Genomic DNA, 19,166 nt, shown 5'->3' on the forward strand with positions numbered 1-19,166 from the left:
TCTTCTTCCTCTCTCTCCCTGCACAATCTTACATAGGCCTAAGTTGTCTTTCCCCTAATAAACCTTTTGTTTGTTTATTTGTTCAAGACAGGGTTTCTCTGTGTAGCTTTGGCTAATAAACTCTTATAGTGGGCTTTGTTGTACCCCGTGGCTTTTCTTGCACAGTAAACAGCGCCACTTAATGAATAACACAGCCCCACATAGTAACTAACAGCCCGGGCCCCTGAAACAGGCACCGGCCTAGAACACAACTGCTAACCAAAGACCAACTCCTTCCTATACTGCTCCATCTGTTAGCCTCCTACTGGACTCCTGGGGGAGGAGACCCAGCCAGCCCCTCCCAACGACGTTGAGACAGTTTCTAATGTTACAGTTTTTTATTGTTAAATGATTCATCAATCCTGCTTCCATTTATTGTATTTTAAAGGGGCCGATAGCTACACTCAAAAACAAACAAACAAAAAAAACCCAAAACCAACTACATGTCATTATCAGTATCTTTTACTATTTGATTATTTTCTACATATGAGAAAGGTAGCGGGGGGGGGGGGTGGGGGGGTAGGGGAGGGTGTAGAAGCCTTTAATCCCAGCACTCGGGAGGCAGAGGCAGGCAGATCTCTGTGAGTTTGAGGCCAGCCTGGTCTACAGAGGGAGTTCCAGGACAGGCTACACAGAGAAACTCTGTCTTAAAAAACAAAACAACAAAAAGACATATGAGAAATGTTTAAAATTCAATTTCACTGGGCTCAGCCTTGATTGCAGTGTAGAATTCGGTAAAGAGAACTGTTGGCTTGGGGCTGAATTCCCAGGAGTTGCTTCGTGACTGACTCCCAGTCTTTACCCAGCTCGAGCCGTTGGCAGATGGATGGGTACTGCCCTTCTGTTCTTCTGGCCCATTCACTTGCTTTCTTAATGTTCTCAAAAGCCCATGGAATATTCCTAGATTAAAAAAAAAATTTCTGTTAGTTCAGAATATGTGAAAGGCAAGGTGGTACCAAATCTGTAACATTGTATCAGATGAAATGATTCTGTCAAAAAGGAAGATATTTAATAAAGGCAATTCTTGAAATCTGAATAAAGCTCTCTCCCTCTAGCTGGGGCTTTTGAATGTACCCAGTACACTTCTCCGTGACTCACCTGCCTCGCTTCCCAGCTCCCACTGTGCACAGCACCCCCCCCCAAAACTGTGCTCCCTCAGACAGCTGCAGCCTTTCCCTGCCTCTTTGTTTCCTGTTGTTCCTTTTCAGTGTCCCCGAGGCCCCTCTTTCAATGTCCACTCACTGTCTGGGAGTTTTCAACTTGTTCCAGATACTTGGAGAACACCCGAGAGTCAGCTGTAAAGAGCTACGTCCCCAGTCCTTACTCTAAAGTTTTCAAATGTAATTTAATTTATTATGGTGTGTTGGGGGGGAGCCTGTGTCAGAAAGCTGTGAGCTTACTGTGAACTGTGTATTGGGCAGCATGCAGAATGTTCTTACCACAAGGTGGCTACACTGAATAGTTTAATGTCAACTTGACACAAGCTAAAGCCATCTGAGAGGAAGGAATGGTAATTAAGAAAATGCCTCCATAAAATCAGGGTGTAGGGAAAGAGTTGCATAAACTATGATAAGCTTTAAAACAAGGACATGAGGCTGGGCGGTGGTGGCGCACGTCTTTAATCCCAGCACTCGGGAGGCCGAGACAGGCGGATCTCTGTGAGTTCGAGGCCAGCCTGGGCTACCAAGTGAGCTCCAGGAAAGGCGCAAAGCTACGCAGAGAAACCCTGTCTCGAAAAACCAAAAAAAAAAAAAAAAAAAAAAAAAAAAAACAAAAAAACAAAAACAAAAACAAACAAAAAAAAAAAAAAAACAAGGACATGAAAAGAATATCCTGGTATGTATGTCTATATTATCTCTGTGGGAAAGGCAAAGGCCTGGGAGGAATATTCTTGTCTCTTTTCACATGACCAGGTATGGTCCCCGCTGTACTTGTCTTTGCTTAAACTAATTCTAAACATTACCTCGTGTTTTGTTTGCTTTAATAATAAAAACAAGATAAAAATGAGAAGTGCTTTATTTGCACTTTTTTGTTTGTTTATTTATAGCCTTGACTGTCCTGGAACTCACTCTGTAGACCAGGCTGGCCTTGAACTCACAGAGATCCACTTGCTTCAGCCTCTCACGCACTGGGATTAAAAGCATGCACTACCACCACCTGGCTTGTTTATTACATTACTCTGGAACCGGCGGCGGCAGCCTTTAATCCCAGCACTCGGGAGGCAGAGCCAGGCGGATCTCTGTGAGTTCGAGGCGAGCCTGGACTATGGAGTGAGTTCCAGGAAAGGCGCAAAGCTACACAGAGAAACCCTGTCTTGAAAAAACAAACAAACAAACAAACAAACAAAAAGCATGCACCACCACCACCCAGCTTGTTTATTACATTACTCTGGAACCCCAATGCCTGGTACCCTACACAGGTCTTAGAATATTCTTCAATCCTCACAGACTTAGTCTTGCTGACCATGGGGCAAGCTGAGTGTGTGTGTTGTGTGTGTGTGTGTGTGTGTGTGTGTGTGTTAGTCTTAGAAGTGCACACCTGGCCATGGCGTGAGTATGGAGGTCCAAGGACAACTTTTGAGATTCGTTCTCTCCTTCCACCATGTGGATCTGGGGATTGGACTCAGGTTGTCAGGCTTACAGAGCAAGCACCTTTACTCACTTCACACCGCCCTTACAACAAAGTTCTTACAAAAAAAAATCTGTTTGGGTGTGGCTCAGTTGGTAGAGACAGGAAGATTAGAAGTTCAAAGTCATCCTCAGCTACATAGTGAGTTCAAGGCCAATTTGAGATACCTAAGACCAGGCCTTAGAAACAAACAAACAAAAATCTCAGCTGGCATAGTGGTGCACACCTTCAATCCCAAAATTTGGGAGGCAGAGGCAGGCAGATCTCTGTGAGTTCAAGGTCAGCCTGGTCTACAGAGTGAATTCCAGACAGCTGAAGTGACAAAGTGAGACCCTGTCTTGAAGAAATAAATTGATTTTAGCTAGTGAGATGGTTCATCAGGTAAACGTACTTATTGACAAGTTTAATGACCTAAATTCAATCCCAAAAGCTGTTCTCAGATTTCCACATGTATGGTATGTTGCACACTCCTAAACACACACACACACACACACACACACACACACACACACACACACGAAATATAAAAGGAAATTGTTGGTTCTATGGGGCAAACTTAAAGATTTTAGATCTTTTCCATCTTCCTGATTTTTTTCTTTGGGGAAAGGGCCATCATGATGTGCTGTTTTAGGTTGAGGAGCTGGGTTCATAGCTCACTTGACTATGAGATACTGTACAGTAAGGAGCTGGGTCCATGTCTTCACATGACTTTGAGATATTGCACGGCTTTTACTCAGGAGTCAACCAAAGCTAAATTTGAATCTGCTTATCTAGGTGGTTATGGGATTGTATTTGTCAATATTGTTCAGTTGGAGCCTCCGACCCACCCCTGCATGGTCCAGAAAGCCAATCTTGCCCCTTTCCTCCCTGCTCCCTCCCTCCCTCTCTCTCCAAACCCCACCCACTTATCGAGTCTCTGAACAAAGGACAGGTGACAAATGCCCAGTTCTACATTCTTGGCGACTACTGAAGCCCCCTCCCCCCCACGCCACCAGCCACCCAAGTCCCACCTAAGCGCTCAGCTTTTGACCATACTTGGGCACAGAACCAGCATCACCCCTCAGTTACAATCTATAAAATCTCACAGCCTTACTCCGGGTACTCAACTTCTCTGGCCTCAATCTCTGGGACCAGTGAACTTGCCTGGATTACTGCTTCAGCAGAGAAACTTATCATAGTGTGGGCAGAAAACCTAAAAATAAAAGATTCTTATTTTGTTGAGACAGAGTCTCTTTGTTATGTAGCTCTGGCTGTCGTGAACTTGCTATGTAGACCAGGCTGGCCTCAAACTCATAGAGATTCACAGAGATTCACCTGTCTCTGCCTCCTCTGTGCTGAAATTAAAGGCATGTACCACTCTGCCAGGCAGAATATTCTAATGTATTTTATTTAATAGTTTGATAGTTTTTTTCCTTTATTTCTGTTTGTTTTGGGACAAGTTCCTACTATGTAGCCTGAGCTGACTTGTAAATCATGACTTCCATCTGTAACCTCTTCAGTGGTGGGATTACAGGAATGTGCTACCATGAGCTGGCTGATACTTTGATATACAGTGTGTGTGAGTTGCTCAGGACGGCAGGACTGAGCCCAGGTTCCTGTGCACTAGGTGAGTGCTCTACTGAGCTACCTTCCCAGCTTTGCTTCATGTCTTTAAATACTTAGACACAGGCACATGGCTCCCATTTGTATTCTTGCACCAGGCTGTGCAGTTGTTTGGAACAGGTCAACAATTATATTGTAGCTCTTTGAAAAGTTTCTTATTATGGGGTTGGGGATTTAGCTCAGTGGTAGAGCACTTGCCTAGCAAGCACAAGGCCCTGGGTTCAGTCCTCAGCCGGGGGGTGGGGAGGTTCTTATTAAAACATTAAAGCACCTGGAGATGAAGGTGTCATCCATCTTTATCAGCGATTTGGCAACCATTCCTTCTTGTTCCAACTTGGAATGAAGAAACTGCAGTACCAGCAACGTGGCAATCAGGTCCAGGAGACAGTCTCTTCCTTTTGTACCTAAAAAAGCAAAGATCTCCTTTACTTCATGTGGTGGTTTGAATGAGAAATGTCCCCCTAGGCTCATTCACGTATTTGAACACTTAGTCACCAGATGGTGTTGCTGTTTGGGAGGTTTGGAATGGTTTAGGACAAGGAGTCTCACTGGAGGACTTGGAACACTCTGGAACCATGAGCCAAGACAAACTTCTTAAGTTGCTTCTGGTATTTTAAGCCCAGTAACAAAGAAGTAGTGAACACACCCTGTGCTTCACATTGTGCCAGGGTAAAGTTCTATTAAAGAATTACACTTCTGTTAAGCCACGTGGGCTTCCTCATGCCCCTAATCCCAGCACCTGGGACGCTAAGGCAGGAGGATTGCCATGACTTCAAGACCAGCCTGAGTAACATAGTGCTTTCTGGACCAACAGAATTATACTACAAGTGAATCATGATATATTAATAGATCATAAAACTCTATATTATTCCAGAATTATGAGACAATACATTTAGGTTGTCAAGCCAATAAAACCAACTCCATATATTCTAAAGGTCTTTAATTAGCGTTTTATTTCAGTAGAAATTGTGAACAATCAGAACATGCATGCCTATCGCATTATCCTGATGGCTCTTTGGAGACTGAGCTGCACCCAGAATCTCTCTCCACCACTTGTTGTCTTCAGTAACCAGAGAGGCATGGAGTACGATGAAGAACTTAGTTTCTAGGTTCTTGCTATAAATATCTTGGAGGAAACCTAAACACAGCAGTTAAACAACAGACATATTTGACGATACCAGTGTAGCAAACTCATTCTGGCTGTCAGTAACTGAAAATCCAAACCATAGTATAAGTTAGGTATAAGTGGAACTGGTCACTGAGCAGGGGCTACATGCTGTTGTGAGCCACCATGTGGATGCTGGGACCTGAACTTAGGTCCTCTGCAAGAGCAGTAAGTACTCTTTTTTGTTTGTTTGTTTGTTTGTTTGTTTTTGAGACAGTGTTTCTCTGTGTAGCTTTGGAGCCTGTCCTGGAACTCCCTCTGCAGCCCAGGCTGGCCTGAAACTCACAGAGATCCGCCTGCCTCTGCCTCCCGAGTGTTGGGATTAAAGGCGTGCGCCACCACCGCCTGGCTTGCAGTAAGTACTCTTAATACTCTTAACCAGTGACCCATCTCTCCAGCTCTGTTCACTTATTTTTTAATTGTATATATACAGTGTGAGGGGAGAGTCACATGTATGTCACACTGTGCATGTGGCGATCAGAGGACAACTTTTATAGAGTCAGTTCTTTCCTTCCACCTTTAATGGGCTCCAGGAAGCATGTCGGGCTTGAGAATTAAGTACCTTTAGCCACTGAGCCATCCTGCTAAGCCATATGTTATATTTGGAAAATCATTTTCAGAAAACTCATTAAAGAGTACTCATTTTGCCAGAGTGATAGTGGTGGCACGTGCCTTTAATCTCAGCACTTGGGAGGCAAAGGCAGGTGGATTTCCGAGTTTGAGACCAGCCCAGTCTACAGAGCAAGTTCAAGGATAGCCAGGGCTATACAGAGAAACCTTGTCTTAAAAAATTAAGAAAAGAAAAAAAAGAATGCTCATTTCATTTTAGGGCTGGGAATTAACTCAAGTGGTAGCCTGCTTGGCTACCATATATGAGACCCAAGTTCAATCTCCAGTACTTTCAACTAAAACACTAGATTTAGTCAATTGTGATGGTGCACATCTGTAATCCCTATGTGTAGGAGGCTTCAGTAGTAGATTCTAAGTAGCTAGCCTGGGCTGTGTAATGAGACTCTATCACAAAGAAAGAATGTTTAACATCTTTAATAGAACCCCATCTGCTTTAATATATGCTACATACATACATAAATACATATAAGGGCTGGAGAGACGGCTCAGAGGTTAAGAGCACTGACTGCTCTTCCAGAGGTCCTGAGTTCAATTCCCAGCAACCACATGGTGGATCACAACCATCTGTAATGACATCTGGTGCCCTCTTCTGGCCTGCAGGGATACATGCAAACAGAACACTGTATACATAATAAATAAATCTTAAAAAAAATTTTTAGAGCCGGGCGGTGGTGGCACACACCTTTAATCCCAGCACTCGGGAGGCAGAGCCAGGCGGATCTCTGTGAGTTCGAGGCCAGTCTGGGCTACCAAGTGAGCTCCAGGAAAGGTGCAGAGAAACCCTGTCTTGAAAAATCAAAAATAAATAAATAAATAAAATAAATAAATAAATAAATAAATAATTTTTTTAGAAAAGTTAAAAACAAAACAAAACAAAAACACATACAAATGTGCACATATATAACTAGTTAATCCAAAACATCTCAGTCCAGTGTATGAGGACTGGCCTCAAGGTACCATGAAACCAAAGAAAGAGAGTCAGACAGATCCTAGACTACAGAGACTATAATTCATTGGAATTTGATGACAAGGAGATAAGACCAGTTGGATTTCTCCAACCTGGGTCTGAAAGAGAAGTGTCTTTACAGCCTAAAACAACCTCTGGAGGCATCACCATCCCTAACATCAAGCTCTACTATAGAGCTACAATAATAAAAACAGCTTGGAACTGGTATAAAAACCAACATACAGACCAATGGAATCGAATTGAAGACCCTGACATTATTCCAAGCACATATGAACACCTGATTTTTGACAAAGAAGCCAAAACTATACAATGGAAAAAAGGACATATCTTCAATAAATGGTGCTGGCATAACTGGATGTCAAAATGTAAAAGATTACAAATCGATCCATATCTGTCACCATGCACAAAACTCAAGTCCAAGTGGATCAAAGACCTCAACATAAATCCAGTTACACTAAACTTAATAGAAGAGAAAGTAGGAAGTACTCTTGAACGCATTGGCACAGGATATCACTTCCTAAATAAAACACCAACAGCACAGACACTGAGCACAACAATTAATAAATGGGACCTCTTGAAACTGAGAAGCTTTTGTAGGGCAAAAGACACAGTCAATAAGACAAAAAGACAGCCTACAGAATGGGAAAAGACCTTCACCAACTCCACATCTGACAGAGGATTGATCTCCACAGTATATAAAGAACTCAAGAAACTAGACATCAAAATACTGAACAGTCCAATTAAAAAATGGGCTAAAGAGCTAAACAGAGAATTCTCAAAAGAAGAATCACAAATGGCTGGAAGATATTTAAAGAAATGCTCAACATCCTTAATCATCAGAGAAATGCAAATCAAAACGACTCTGAGATACCACCTTACACCTGTCAGAATGGCTAAGATCAAAAACACTAATGACAGTCAATGTTGGAGAGGATGTGGAGCAAAGGGAACACTCCTCCACTGTTGGTGGGAATGTAAACTTGTACAACCACTGTGGAAATCAATATGGCGGTTTCTCAGAAAATTGGGAATCGAACTACCTCAAGACCCAGCTATACCACTCTTGGGCATATACCCAAAGAATGCTCAATCATACCACAAAGATACATGCTCAACTATGTTCATAGCAGCACTATTTGTAATAGCCAGAACCTGGAAACAACCTAGATGTCCATCAACTGAAGAATGGATTAAGAAAATGTGGTACATATACACAGTGGAGTACTACTCAGCAGAGAAAAACAATGACAGCATGAAATTTGCAGGCAAATGGATGGAACTAGAAAATATCATCCTGAGTGAGGTAACCTAAACCCAGAAGGACAAACATGGTATGTACTCACTCATAAGTGGATTCTAGATATAAAGCAAAGAACAATCAGACTGCAACCCACAGAACCATGGAGGCTACATAGCAGGGGGGACCCTAGGATGACTGTGGCTTATAATAACTTTTGGATTGACTCAATTACCGGGCAAGCCTCAGTCAAACATTTCACGATTAGGATAAGATTTTATACTATACTAGGCTCATAATAGAAAAATAAATAAATAAATTAAAAAATTATTTATTATGTACACAGAAGAGGGCACCAGATCTCACTACAGATGGTTATGAGCCACCATGTGGGTGCTGGGAATTGAACTCAGGACCTCTGGAAGAGCAGTCAGTGCTCTTAACCTCTGAGCCATCTTTCCAGGCCCTGTTTTGTTTTTAAAAATTTACTTATTTTTATTTTATGTGTATGAATGTTTTGCCCATATGTATATATGTGTACTATATGTGTGAAATGTTTTTGGAGGCCAGAAGAGGTCATTGAATGCCCTAGAACTGGAGTTACAGACAGTTATAAGATGCTTGTGGGAGCTGGGGGAAAAAACCCACGTCCTTGGCAATAGCAGCAAGTGTTTTTAACTGCTGGACTATCTCTCCATTCTTGTTTTAATATGGTCTTACTCTGCAGCTCAGGGTGTCTCAAACTCATGGCCATCCTCCAGCCTCAATCACCCCAAGTGCTGGGATACAGGCATGAGCCACCATGCCTGGTTTATTCTTCTTTATGTCTGAATAAAATTTCATTGTGTAGAGTATCGAATTCTCTCTCTCTCTCTCTCTCTCTCTCTCTCTCTCTCTCTCTCTCTCTCTCTCTCTTTTGCATTTCAAGACAGGGTTTCTCTGTGTAGTCTTGGCTAATCTAGAACTCACTGTGTAGACCAGGCTGGGATCAGTTCAGATCTGACTGCTTCTGCCCGCCAAGTGCTGGGATTAAAGTTGTGTGACACCACTGCCTGGCTGAATTGTCTTTGTTCCTGTGTTGATGGTCATCTAGGTCAGTTTCATATCTTGGATATTATGAACTGTGCCACAGTAAACACGGAGAGGAAAGCATCTCTGTGGTATGCTGACTTAGCTTCCCTCAGACATACGCCCAGGAGTGGTCCAACTGGATTACATAATATTTCTATTTATTTTATTTTATTTTATTTTTTTTGTTTTGAGGAACCATCATATTGATTTCTACAGTGACTCACCAACAGCATATGAGGGGCTGGCCCTGCCTCCATCCTCAATATTTGTTGTTTTCTTTCTTCCTTTTAAAAAACATTTATTTATTTAAATCGAGTGTGTGTGTGTGTGTGTGTGTGTGTGTGTGTGTGTGTTTGTGCATGTGAATGCTGGTGCTGTTGCATTCCTTAGAGCTGGAGTTAAAGCCGGAATTGGTGGCATACACCTTTAATTCCAGCACTCGGGAGGATCTCTGTGAGTTTGGGGCCAGCCTGATTTATACAGTGAGTTCCAGGGTAGCTGGGATTACAATGGAGAGCTTGTATCAAAACACTAAAAAACAAAATACAATAAGAACAGGAGTTAAAGGTAGTTGTCAGCCAGTTGACAAGGGTGCTGGGAATCAAACTGGTGTCCTCTGCAAGAGCTGTTTGTACTCTTAACTCTTGAACCATCTCTTCAGCTCCTGTTTCTTGACGAAGTGAGGTAAAAAATCTCCATGTAGTTTTGATTTGTCTTTCCCTGATGCTAAGGCCATATGTTACAGATGGAAGAGCCATAACGTAGAAAGTGCCAAGGTCTCAAAGTAAATCGCTATGTGGAAGAGAAGGTCCCTGTTGGACAATAGGTACATATGTTGTGGTAAAGAAAGTAATTATTGAGCGTGTTAAATTGAGCTTTTGGATAGTTTTATTACTGGCAGGATCTTGTTATGTAGCCTAGACTAGCCTCAAATTCACAGTCCACCTGGCTTAGTTTACCAAACTGCAGGATTACAGGTGTGTGTTACTATTTCCAGATTTGGGGTTCTGCAGTAGTTGGTGCCATGAACTCTAATAAAATTGCCTAAATAATACTCTCATCATTGGTAAAGGTATGATTTTCCTTTGATTGTTAATAAATCTAATTCTAGTAACTGAGTGTGTGGTGCACACCTTTGATCCCAGCACTTGGTAAGCAGAGACAAGCAGATCTCTGTGAGTTCAAAGCCAGCCTGGTCTACATAGAGAGTTCCACAATAGTCAGAGCTTAAAAAAAAATCTAATTATATTCACATGTAACTTACTTAAATGAATGCACTAGTTTACAAAATAATTTATTACAATTAGGAGTTTGCCTATAAATGACTGGAAAAATGAAGGAACATAGTGACTTCATTAACTGAAAAAATAGTGACTTACCTAGAGATCGAATGCCTTTTTCTTCAAGAAAATTGCATAGAACATTTACATTAAGTTTTAATATAAGTCCTAGTTCTGGTGTCAGTTTCCAAAAACCATCCTGTAAAATTAAGAAAAAATTTACATTGTTAATCATAGTTCTATATCATACAGTATTTTTCTTTTTCTTTTTTTCTCTTTCTTTCTTTCTTTTTTTTTTTTCAAGACAGGGTTTCTCCATGTAGTTTTGGTGCCTTTCCTGGAACTCGCTCTGTAGACCAGGCTGGCCTTGAACTCACAGAGATCTGTCTGGCTTTGCATCCCGAGTGCTGGGATTAAAGGCGTGTGCCACCACTGCACGATTTGGGATATGTGTTTTTTGTGCTTAAAAGCTCACCCTGAGAAAGGCTTGGGTCTACACTAGGATCCTGACACCCAGTGTAGTCGCAGACTGGCTAATAAAAACTTTATAGTGGTTTAAACCCATGTCTGAGCAGTCTTCTCTGGTGGATACCCCACAGCAAAAGGAGAAAGAAAAAATGTATATTCTTATTCAGTTTGAAATGGACAGCTTTTTCTCTAAACATAAAAGTGTGTGTGTGTGTGTGTGTGTGTGTGTGTGTGTGTGTGTGTGTGAGTGATGCTGGGGAGGTCACATGGTGCCACAATCACAATGTCCTGGCTAGTTGTATGTCAACTTGCCACAAGTTAGAGTTATCTGAAAGAAGGGACCCTCAACTGAGAAAATGCCTCCTGCTGTAGGCAAGGATGTAGGGCATTTTCTCAGTTAGTGATTGGCGTGGGGGAACACTCAGCCCATCATGGACGGAGCTACCCTTAGGCCACCACCTCTGCATCAACTCTCGAGTACAGGTTCCTACCCTGTTTGAGTTCCTGTTCTGACTTCTTTCAGGGATGAGCAGTGCTCTGGAGGTGTCAGCAGAATAACCCCTTTCCTCCCCAGCTTGCTTTTGGTCATGGTGCTTCATCATAACAATAGCAACCCTAACTAGCACACAGGACATGTTTGTGGAGGTCAGAAGACAACGTCGAGGATCCAGCTCTCTCCTTCCACCTTAAATATTGGTTCATTGATCAAACTCAGATGGTCAGGCTTGTAACCTTTACCTGTGAAGAGCTCTCTCTGGCCTTTTAAAATTTTTTTTTTAAAGTTTTACTTATTATAGCCAGGTGTGGTGGTGCAGAGGCAGGTGGGTCTCTGTGAGTTCAAGACCATTCTTGTCTACATCGTGCATTCTGGGCCAGTCAGAGATACAGTATGAGACCTCGTCTCAAAAACAACACTGATGGGGCTGGAGAGATGGTTCAGCAGTTAGGAGCACTGGCTGCTTTCCCAGAGGACCTGGGTTCAACTCCTAGCAACTACGTGGCAGCTTACAACCATCTACAACTCCAATTCCAGGAGATCCAATGTCCTCTTCTGCCATCCTCAGGTGCCAGGCATGCACATAAATAACTTAAAATTTTTTTTTTTGTGTGTGTGTGTGTGTGTGTGTGTGTGTTTGAGGGAGAGCATATGAAGCATGCATACAGTGTAGGGGAATATGCATGTGTACGTGTATATAGTGTAGAGGTCGGAGAAAAGCTTTTGGAAGTGAGTTCTCTTTCCATGGTGGGTCCCAGGGATTGAACTCAGGTTGTTGGTTGGGCTCCTGTGTCAAGCACTTTTACCAACTGAGCCAGCTTACTGGCTCCTAAAACTGATCTATTGAAGGTGCTCCCTCCCTCCCTCCCTCTCTCTTTAAAAAAAAAAAAAAGATTTATTTATTATGTATCCAGTGTTCTGCCTACATGCTCATCATAGACAGCTATGAGCCACCATGTAGTTGCTGGGAATTGAACTCAGAACCTTTGGAAGAGCAGCCAGTGCTTTTAACCTCCGAGCCATCTCTCCAGCCCCCGAAGATGCTCTTAAAGCTACTTTCCTAATATGAAACTCTATCTCAACAAAACAGACAATAACAACAAATTCTAGTTGGTGGAAAGATGGCTCACTGGATGGGAGCACTTCCTGCTCTTCCAGAATCCCCAAGTTCAGTTCCCAGTATCCATGTTGGGCCACTCACAAGTACCAGAATCCCTATCTCCAGGGGACTAAACACACTCTTCTGGGCACCCCCCACCACACACACACACACACACACACACACACACACACACACACACACAGGCAACATACACAGAAATAAAAACAAGTTCCCGCAAATCCCAAACAGCTTTCTTTCTTTTGTTTCCCACTTCTTTGTATTTCTGTGCGTTGTATGAGACAGGGCCTCTACATAACCCTGGTTGTCCTGGAACTCACAATAGATCAGGCTGGCCTTGAACTCAGAGATCCGACTGCCTCTGCCTCCCCAGTGCTGGGATTAAAGGTGTGCGCCACCATGCCCAGCTACACTACTTTCTTAACCAAGCATGGTGTGAAGGTTTATAATCCCAGTCACTCAGAGGCTGAGGCAGGAGGATTGCAAGTTCAAGGCCTGACTCGGCAGCTTGATGAGATTCTGTTTCAGAAAATGTAAGAGGGCTGAGGACGTGACTCGGTAAAGCTCCTGGTGAGTAAGCACAGGGACCTGAGTCTGGATCCCAGGCACCCAGATCAAAGCTGGGTGCAGTGTGCTTCTGTAACCCTAGTGTTAGGGGGCAGAGGCAGGCAGACCCCAGGAGCTAAGTGGTCAGGTGGTCTAGCGATGTCAGTGAGCTCCAGGTCCAGTGAGACTCCCTGTTCCAAAGTGGGGCTGGAGAAATAGCTCTTGCTGCTGCAGGAGCGAACAGACACCACAGAGATGACTTCTGACCTCCACGTGCTCACCTTGACACGTATGTACTTACAGTCATGTATCATGCACACACACATAAAATAATTATAAAAAATAAGTAATTATCCCCCCCCCCCAGATGACAAGGTTTCGCTGTGTAGCCTTGGCTGACCTAGAACTTGCTCTGTAGACCAGGCTGGCCTTGAACTCACACAGATTTGCCTGTCTCTGCCTCCCGAGTGCTGGGATTCCACCACAACTGTCTATAAATAATTTTTTAAAAAAAGTGGAAAGCAACTGAGGAAGACACTGACCATCAACCTCTGGCCTCTACGTGCACACGTTCACAGTTACACTCACATCTGCATGAACACTTGCACACACAACACACACAAAGAAAAAAAGTCAAAGGAATGAGAAAGGGTAAGGTGATAGCCCTGAGACAGAATGCTTGCCTGCATGTGCGATGCCTCATATCAGAGCTGTAAAACAAAAACTACATCAAGCATGGCAGCTTATATTCGTAACCCAGCACTTGGGACCTTGAAGCAAGTGGACTGCTGCAAGCCTGAGCCCAGCTCAGGCTACAGAGGGGTTCTAGACCAACCTGGGCTACATGATAAGATCCTATTTTAAAAAATAAAAAAAAAAGATGCATGTCAATAATCCCTGGTACTTGTCAGGCAGAGGTAGATGGGTCTTAACTTCTAGCCAAACTGGACCACACAGAATGTTCCAACTTACTCTTGGCTATATTGCAATATTCTGCTTAAAAAAAAATAAAACTGGACCTGGGAGATTGCTCAGTGGTTAGAGCATTTAATGTTCTTGCAGGGGACCTAGGTACAGTGCCCAGTGCTCACATCAGGAAGTTCACAACCACCTGTAAATACAGCTTCAGGGATCCAATGCCTCTTGTCCTCTGCAGACATCTGCATGCACACGGTACACATAAACACATGCAGGCAAAACATGCATACATAGAAACCCCACCTTCATGTGGGTTCCAGAGATCAAACTCAGGCCACCAGGCTTGTGTGGCGAGTACCTTCACCACTGAGCCAGCTTGCCAGCCCTCCACTACACTTTTTTATTATTAAGATTTTATTTTATAAATACAAATAAATGCCTTTTAAAAGCCCCCACTGTACGTGGTAATTATCATTATCATCCCTGCTACGCAGCTGAGACAACCGAAGGACTATCTGCCTTGCCCACAAACACCAGGTGGTAAAGCCAGGTCACTGTGACACTGAAGGAAGCCCTCTCTGCTTCACTAAGTGATTTCCCCCTGAAGCCGTTACATATGCGAGACTGGATCTCAGAGCCAGTGCTAGACTTACAGGATGCTGATTGGCTTAACGGATGGAGGACTGTGCCCCTCCACACTGCTACACATGAACTACTATCCATAGCTCCAAGACCCTACAGGAAAAGATTCAGAATACTCACCACACCCGTGTTTACTAGGCCATAGGAAATTTCTATCAACTTCAATTCCCGGTAGTGGAGCTTAGGAAGCAAGTCCATGACCCCTTAGGGATGCTAATCTTCAACTGACAGATATCAACAGTCGCTAACAATGCATGATGAACAGCATCCACCACCATGCCCAGAGAGTTTTGCTCAGCTGACTGTTCACTGAGAGACACATTCTTCCATGCTGACATGCACCCTGAGCCACTACAGACTGGCAATACACAGTTCTGTGACCAACTGCTTTGAGAGGCACTGTTGTCAACTGTGCGGCTAACTGACCACAGACTTGAGGAGAGATAAGACGAATACCTCGGTTTGTAGAGCAAAGAGTGAAGTCCACGGTGCAGGAGAGCTTCCTTCACAGACTACCCACTCCTCATCTTCCTCTGGGGAGGCGTCCCTTGTTACAGAAGATTTCTCAATCCTTTCTGAAATCTTTCGATGGCATGGTCTATACCCTCTTGCTTTACCCATTTCTGCTTCGAAAGAGCTTCCACAGGGTGAGGCAAGCAAATCCTCTTCTAGAATGCCATCTAGCAAGGCAGCACTGATATAATCAGCTGATGGGTGAACTGATTCCAGTGAATCCATTCTGGTATCTGCATTTCTGTAATTAGAGCTCTGAGGGACTGAGAAACTTAGAAAACCAGGTGAACAGGGACTTAGCTCAGAGCTGAGAACATCGGTGGGAAGAGGAGGGACAGAAGGTGCCTTAGGAGGACTGCAAAGAGGTGACCTGAAGGAGGTGAGAAAATGTGGCCCATGATGGGAATCGGGCACCGGGGCTTTGGGAGGGCGTTGGGAAACTTTCCCTAGATCAAAATCCTTTGAACTAGAGTCGCTATCTGAGAGAGTAGTAACACCACCAAGGCCTGCGAAGAGCTGCCCCGGAGAAGATCCTGAGGCCTGGAAGATGCTGGTACCTCCGACAGGCTTAGGGCTTTGGCTGAACTTAGGTGAGCCCAGTATGGGTGGGATGAATTCTCCGGGGGGAGGAGGAAGATGGCTGCCAAAAAGGAGAGGGGGAGGGGGAGGAAGAGGGATGCCACCAAAGAGAGGGGGAGGGGGAGGAAGAGGGATGCCACCAGAGAGAGGGGGAGGGGGAGGAAGAGGGATGCCACCAAAGAGAGGGGGAGGGGGAGGAAGAGGGATGCCACCAGAGAGAGGGGGAGGGGGAGGAAGAGGGATGCCACCAGAGAGAGGGGGAGGGGGAGGAAGAGGGATGCCACCAGAGAGAGGAGGAGGAGGAGGAATGCCACCAGAGAGAGGAGGAGGAGGAAGACGGAGGCAACCAGAGAGAGGGGTAGGACCAGAGAGAGGGGGAGGGGGAAGGGGACGGGGAAGAAGATGGGGGCCACCAGCGAGAGGGGGACGTCCAGCCGAGACTGCAGGAGCAGAAAAACCCACGGAAGCAGGCACCGTTCTTCGTGGCTGAGCCGCCATCTGTTTTTTAAATCCCCGTTTTTTCATTGACGCCACGCGATTCCCACCCAATGGCTGTTCCACGTCTTCCCCTTGCGAGAGGACCTTGGGAAACCTTGCTGATGCATGCGACCATGGCTTTGGGATCAAGTCTTCAGGAGAGCCATTAAGTGCTACATGACATATTTTTAGCTTTTTTTTAGATTTTTTAGCAAAATGTAGCAGTGGCTGTTTCTCATTCTCTTCAGAGGAGACCGGAAAGGGCTGCCCAGGTGGCGAAGTTGTGCGTGTGAAGAGAAAAGAGAACAAAATAAATTAGCAAACATTCTTCCAAGTAGCTGGATAGCACCCAAACGTCTGGCACCTACATCCACATAAGACCTGAAAAAGCTAAAAAAAGGTTCTAAACACACAATTTTGGAGTCAAACGCGGCTTGCTAGTCCTGTGTTTCCGTGATAGCCCCGATACAGAGACACATCTCCCAGTCACTGCCTATGGCTTGAGCAGTCAATGCAGCGCCCCAGAGTGAGCCCACCAGCACACCATGAACTAAGCCATATGGTGGGTTTAAATTTTGCTCATGCAGACAGAAAAGATTAGAGATATGTAGTAAAGACAGATCCAGACAGAAAAAAACTCTAAACTGGTTAAAATGTGTTTAAAAATGTACGTAGGCTTGGGACAGAAAAGAGAAATGATATAGACAGTCAAAGAAAATAGTAGCTTAAAAAAATAAAGTCTTTAAAGAAAGAATAAAGTAATATAAAGGGAAAAGGCACACAAATATGGGAAATACGTGGGGAGTCTGGATCCTGCATGTTATTGTGTTGTCTTTAAACTTTCTGAATACTGATGAAGGAATAACAGCTGCTAAGACACATTGGATTATGAAAACTGCTGGATTAAACCAAACTATATATTTAAAAAATATTTTGACTTCAAAATGGAAGTCAAAAGGTGTGTTGCTTTTGGGGAGAGGTTATGCTTTTATTTCCACAGAAAACGAAAGGCTGTGGATTCATTCAAGGTTAAAGATGATCAGGTTTGATTGAGGAGGACCCCCTGAAAATTCTGACTACAGACATAAAGAAATAAACCTAGAAGAACTACAAGACATGTGATGTTTATTTTACATGTTCAAACATAAAACAAAAACCATCTTCAGCAAACTTGTGTACAACACACAGTCTATACTTGTATTAATACAGACATGTATGTTATCTTTAAAAGTTTATGTATTTTCAGAAAAAGGGAACCAGACACCAATGAAAATGGATTGACCAGGTGGTCCAGCATCTCAAAATGCCTCTGTTACAGTCTCCTCAGATTTCTGCATCCAGAACAGCTTCAAGGCTGCTGGCTGAAATGATCCAGCCTCACAGAATACTCCAGTCAAGACTTAACAATTATTCTGATTTTCTTAAGGTTCCCCCAAAGATACCAGCACCCACAAACAACAGGAAGTAGTCTAGAACACAATGTCCACATTCCTAGGAGATGGGGTATGTGTGGGTTTTAGTTATTCAATGAATAATAAATGTTTATCATTTAAGAGGGGGTTGGTTACAAGTTGTTATTGGTAATGGTCAGGAAAAATGATGAACAAAGGAGATTAGATTCAGTGATCAGGTTCTGAAAAGAAAAAGGGGACGGGTATAGAAATGATAGGATAAAAGGGTAGATTAGCCGGGCGGTGGTGGTGCACGCCTTTAATCCCAGCACTCGGGAGGCAGAGCCAGGCGGATCTCTGTGAGTTCGAGGCCAGCCTGGGCTACCAAGTGAGTTCCAGGAAAAGGCGCAAAGCTACACAGAGAAACCCTGTCTCGAAAAACCAAAAAAAAAAAAAAAAAAAAAAAAGATGATGATGGGCATAGAAGAAACTCCATATGGAGTTTATTTTCTTTATGGCAAAAGCTAGCCATTTGGGTGAGGAAACTGCCCTTGCTTCAATTGCTGACAGTTACTGTCCAAATTGGACCAGCAGGATACAAAAAAAAAGTGACTGCCAAGCTTTGCCAAGACAAGGTAGGACAGTTCTTCAAAATTCCCTGCTTCTCAGAAATGTCTGTCAGATATACTAGGCCTGTAGGCCAAAGCTGGATGCCCCAATGTTTTGGAAGAACTTTGAGTAGCTATCCAAGCAGCCAGATGTCCCTATTGTTAGGTAACATTTCACCCTTCTGAGTTATTTGATAGACTTGAAGACTAAATAATTCCCACCTGCATTGGCCTAAACACACATCTCTTTCTGGATAATATAAAGTTTCTCCTTTACTAACAACAATCAAACTTAGACATTTTCTGTTCAAAATATCCTTAATTGTATTTGGATAAGAGACCAGAAAGGCTAATCTGGTCTGATCTGGTTTTAGGTGCATGGGCAGTAAGGCAAACAGTGTCCTCAAAGTGAACTTGTAGAGAGAACCCTCTATTTACTATCTTATGCCTATGCATAACTGGACATGTTTATGATTAAAATCAGAAGGGATATGTGCAGTAGGAATATGATTAGATGACCTAATCTATCAATTAAAATAGACAACCACATAAACTATGCCCCTTAGACACAAAACTCCTTTTTCTCTGGAAGGATGCCCCAGATAATAATTGGGGCCTTGAGTGTCTTTGCTTATGTGGCCTGCTATTCCCCTCAAAGTGTATTCTCACATATTCTATAGCTCTGCCTGTTGGTTTTATTTATTTATTCATTTATTATTATTATTATTTTGAGAAAGGATTTCACCCTGTATCCCTGATCAGCCTGGAACTTGTTACACAGACCAGGCT

General features: G+C 43.5%; 1 protein-coding gene across 1 annotated transcript in view; it reads right to left on the bottom strand.

The window, feature by feature from the left end:
- Positions 1–656: 656 nt before the first annotated feature.
- The window catches only part of Parp4 (poly(ADP-ribose) polymerase family member 4), a 94,115-nt gene continuing 75,605 nt past the window's right edge, over positions 657–19,166 (bottom strand). The window contains exons 33-36 of the mRNA XM_037208506.1: positions 15,266–16,642; positions 10,719–10,818; positions 4,541–4,673; positions 657–939 (exon numbers count right to left, since the gene is read on the bottom strand). Of these exons, the coding sequence (XP_037064401.1) occupies positions 747–939; positions 4,541–4,673; positions 10,719–10,818; positions 15,266–16,642 (1,803 nt within the window). The 3' untranslated portion in view covers positions 657–746. The remainder of the gene's footprint in view (positions 940–4,540; positions 4,674–10,718; positions 10,819–15,265; positions 16,643–19,166) is intronic.

Source organism: Peromyscus leucopus, chromosome 9 (genome assembly GCF_004664715.2).
Source record: "Peromyscus leucopus breed LL Stock chromosome 9, UCI_PerLeu_2.1, whole genome shotgun sequence".
Taxonomy (NCBI): Eukaryota; Metazoa; Chordata; class Mammalia; order Rodentia; family Cricetidae; genus Peromyscus; species Peromyscus leucopus.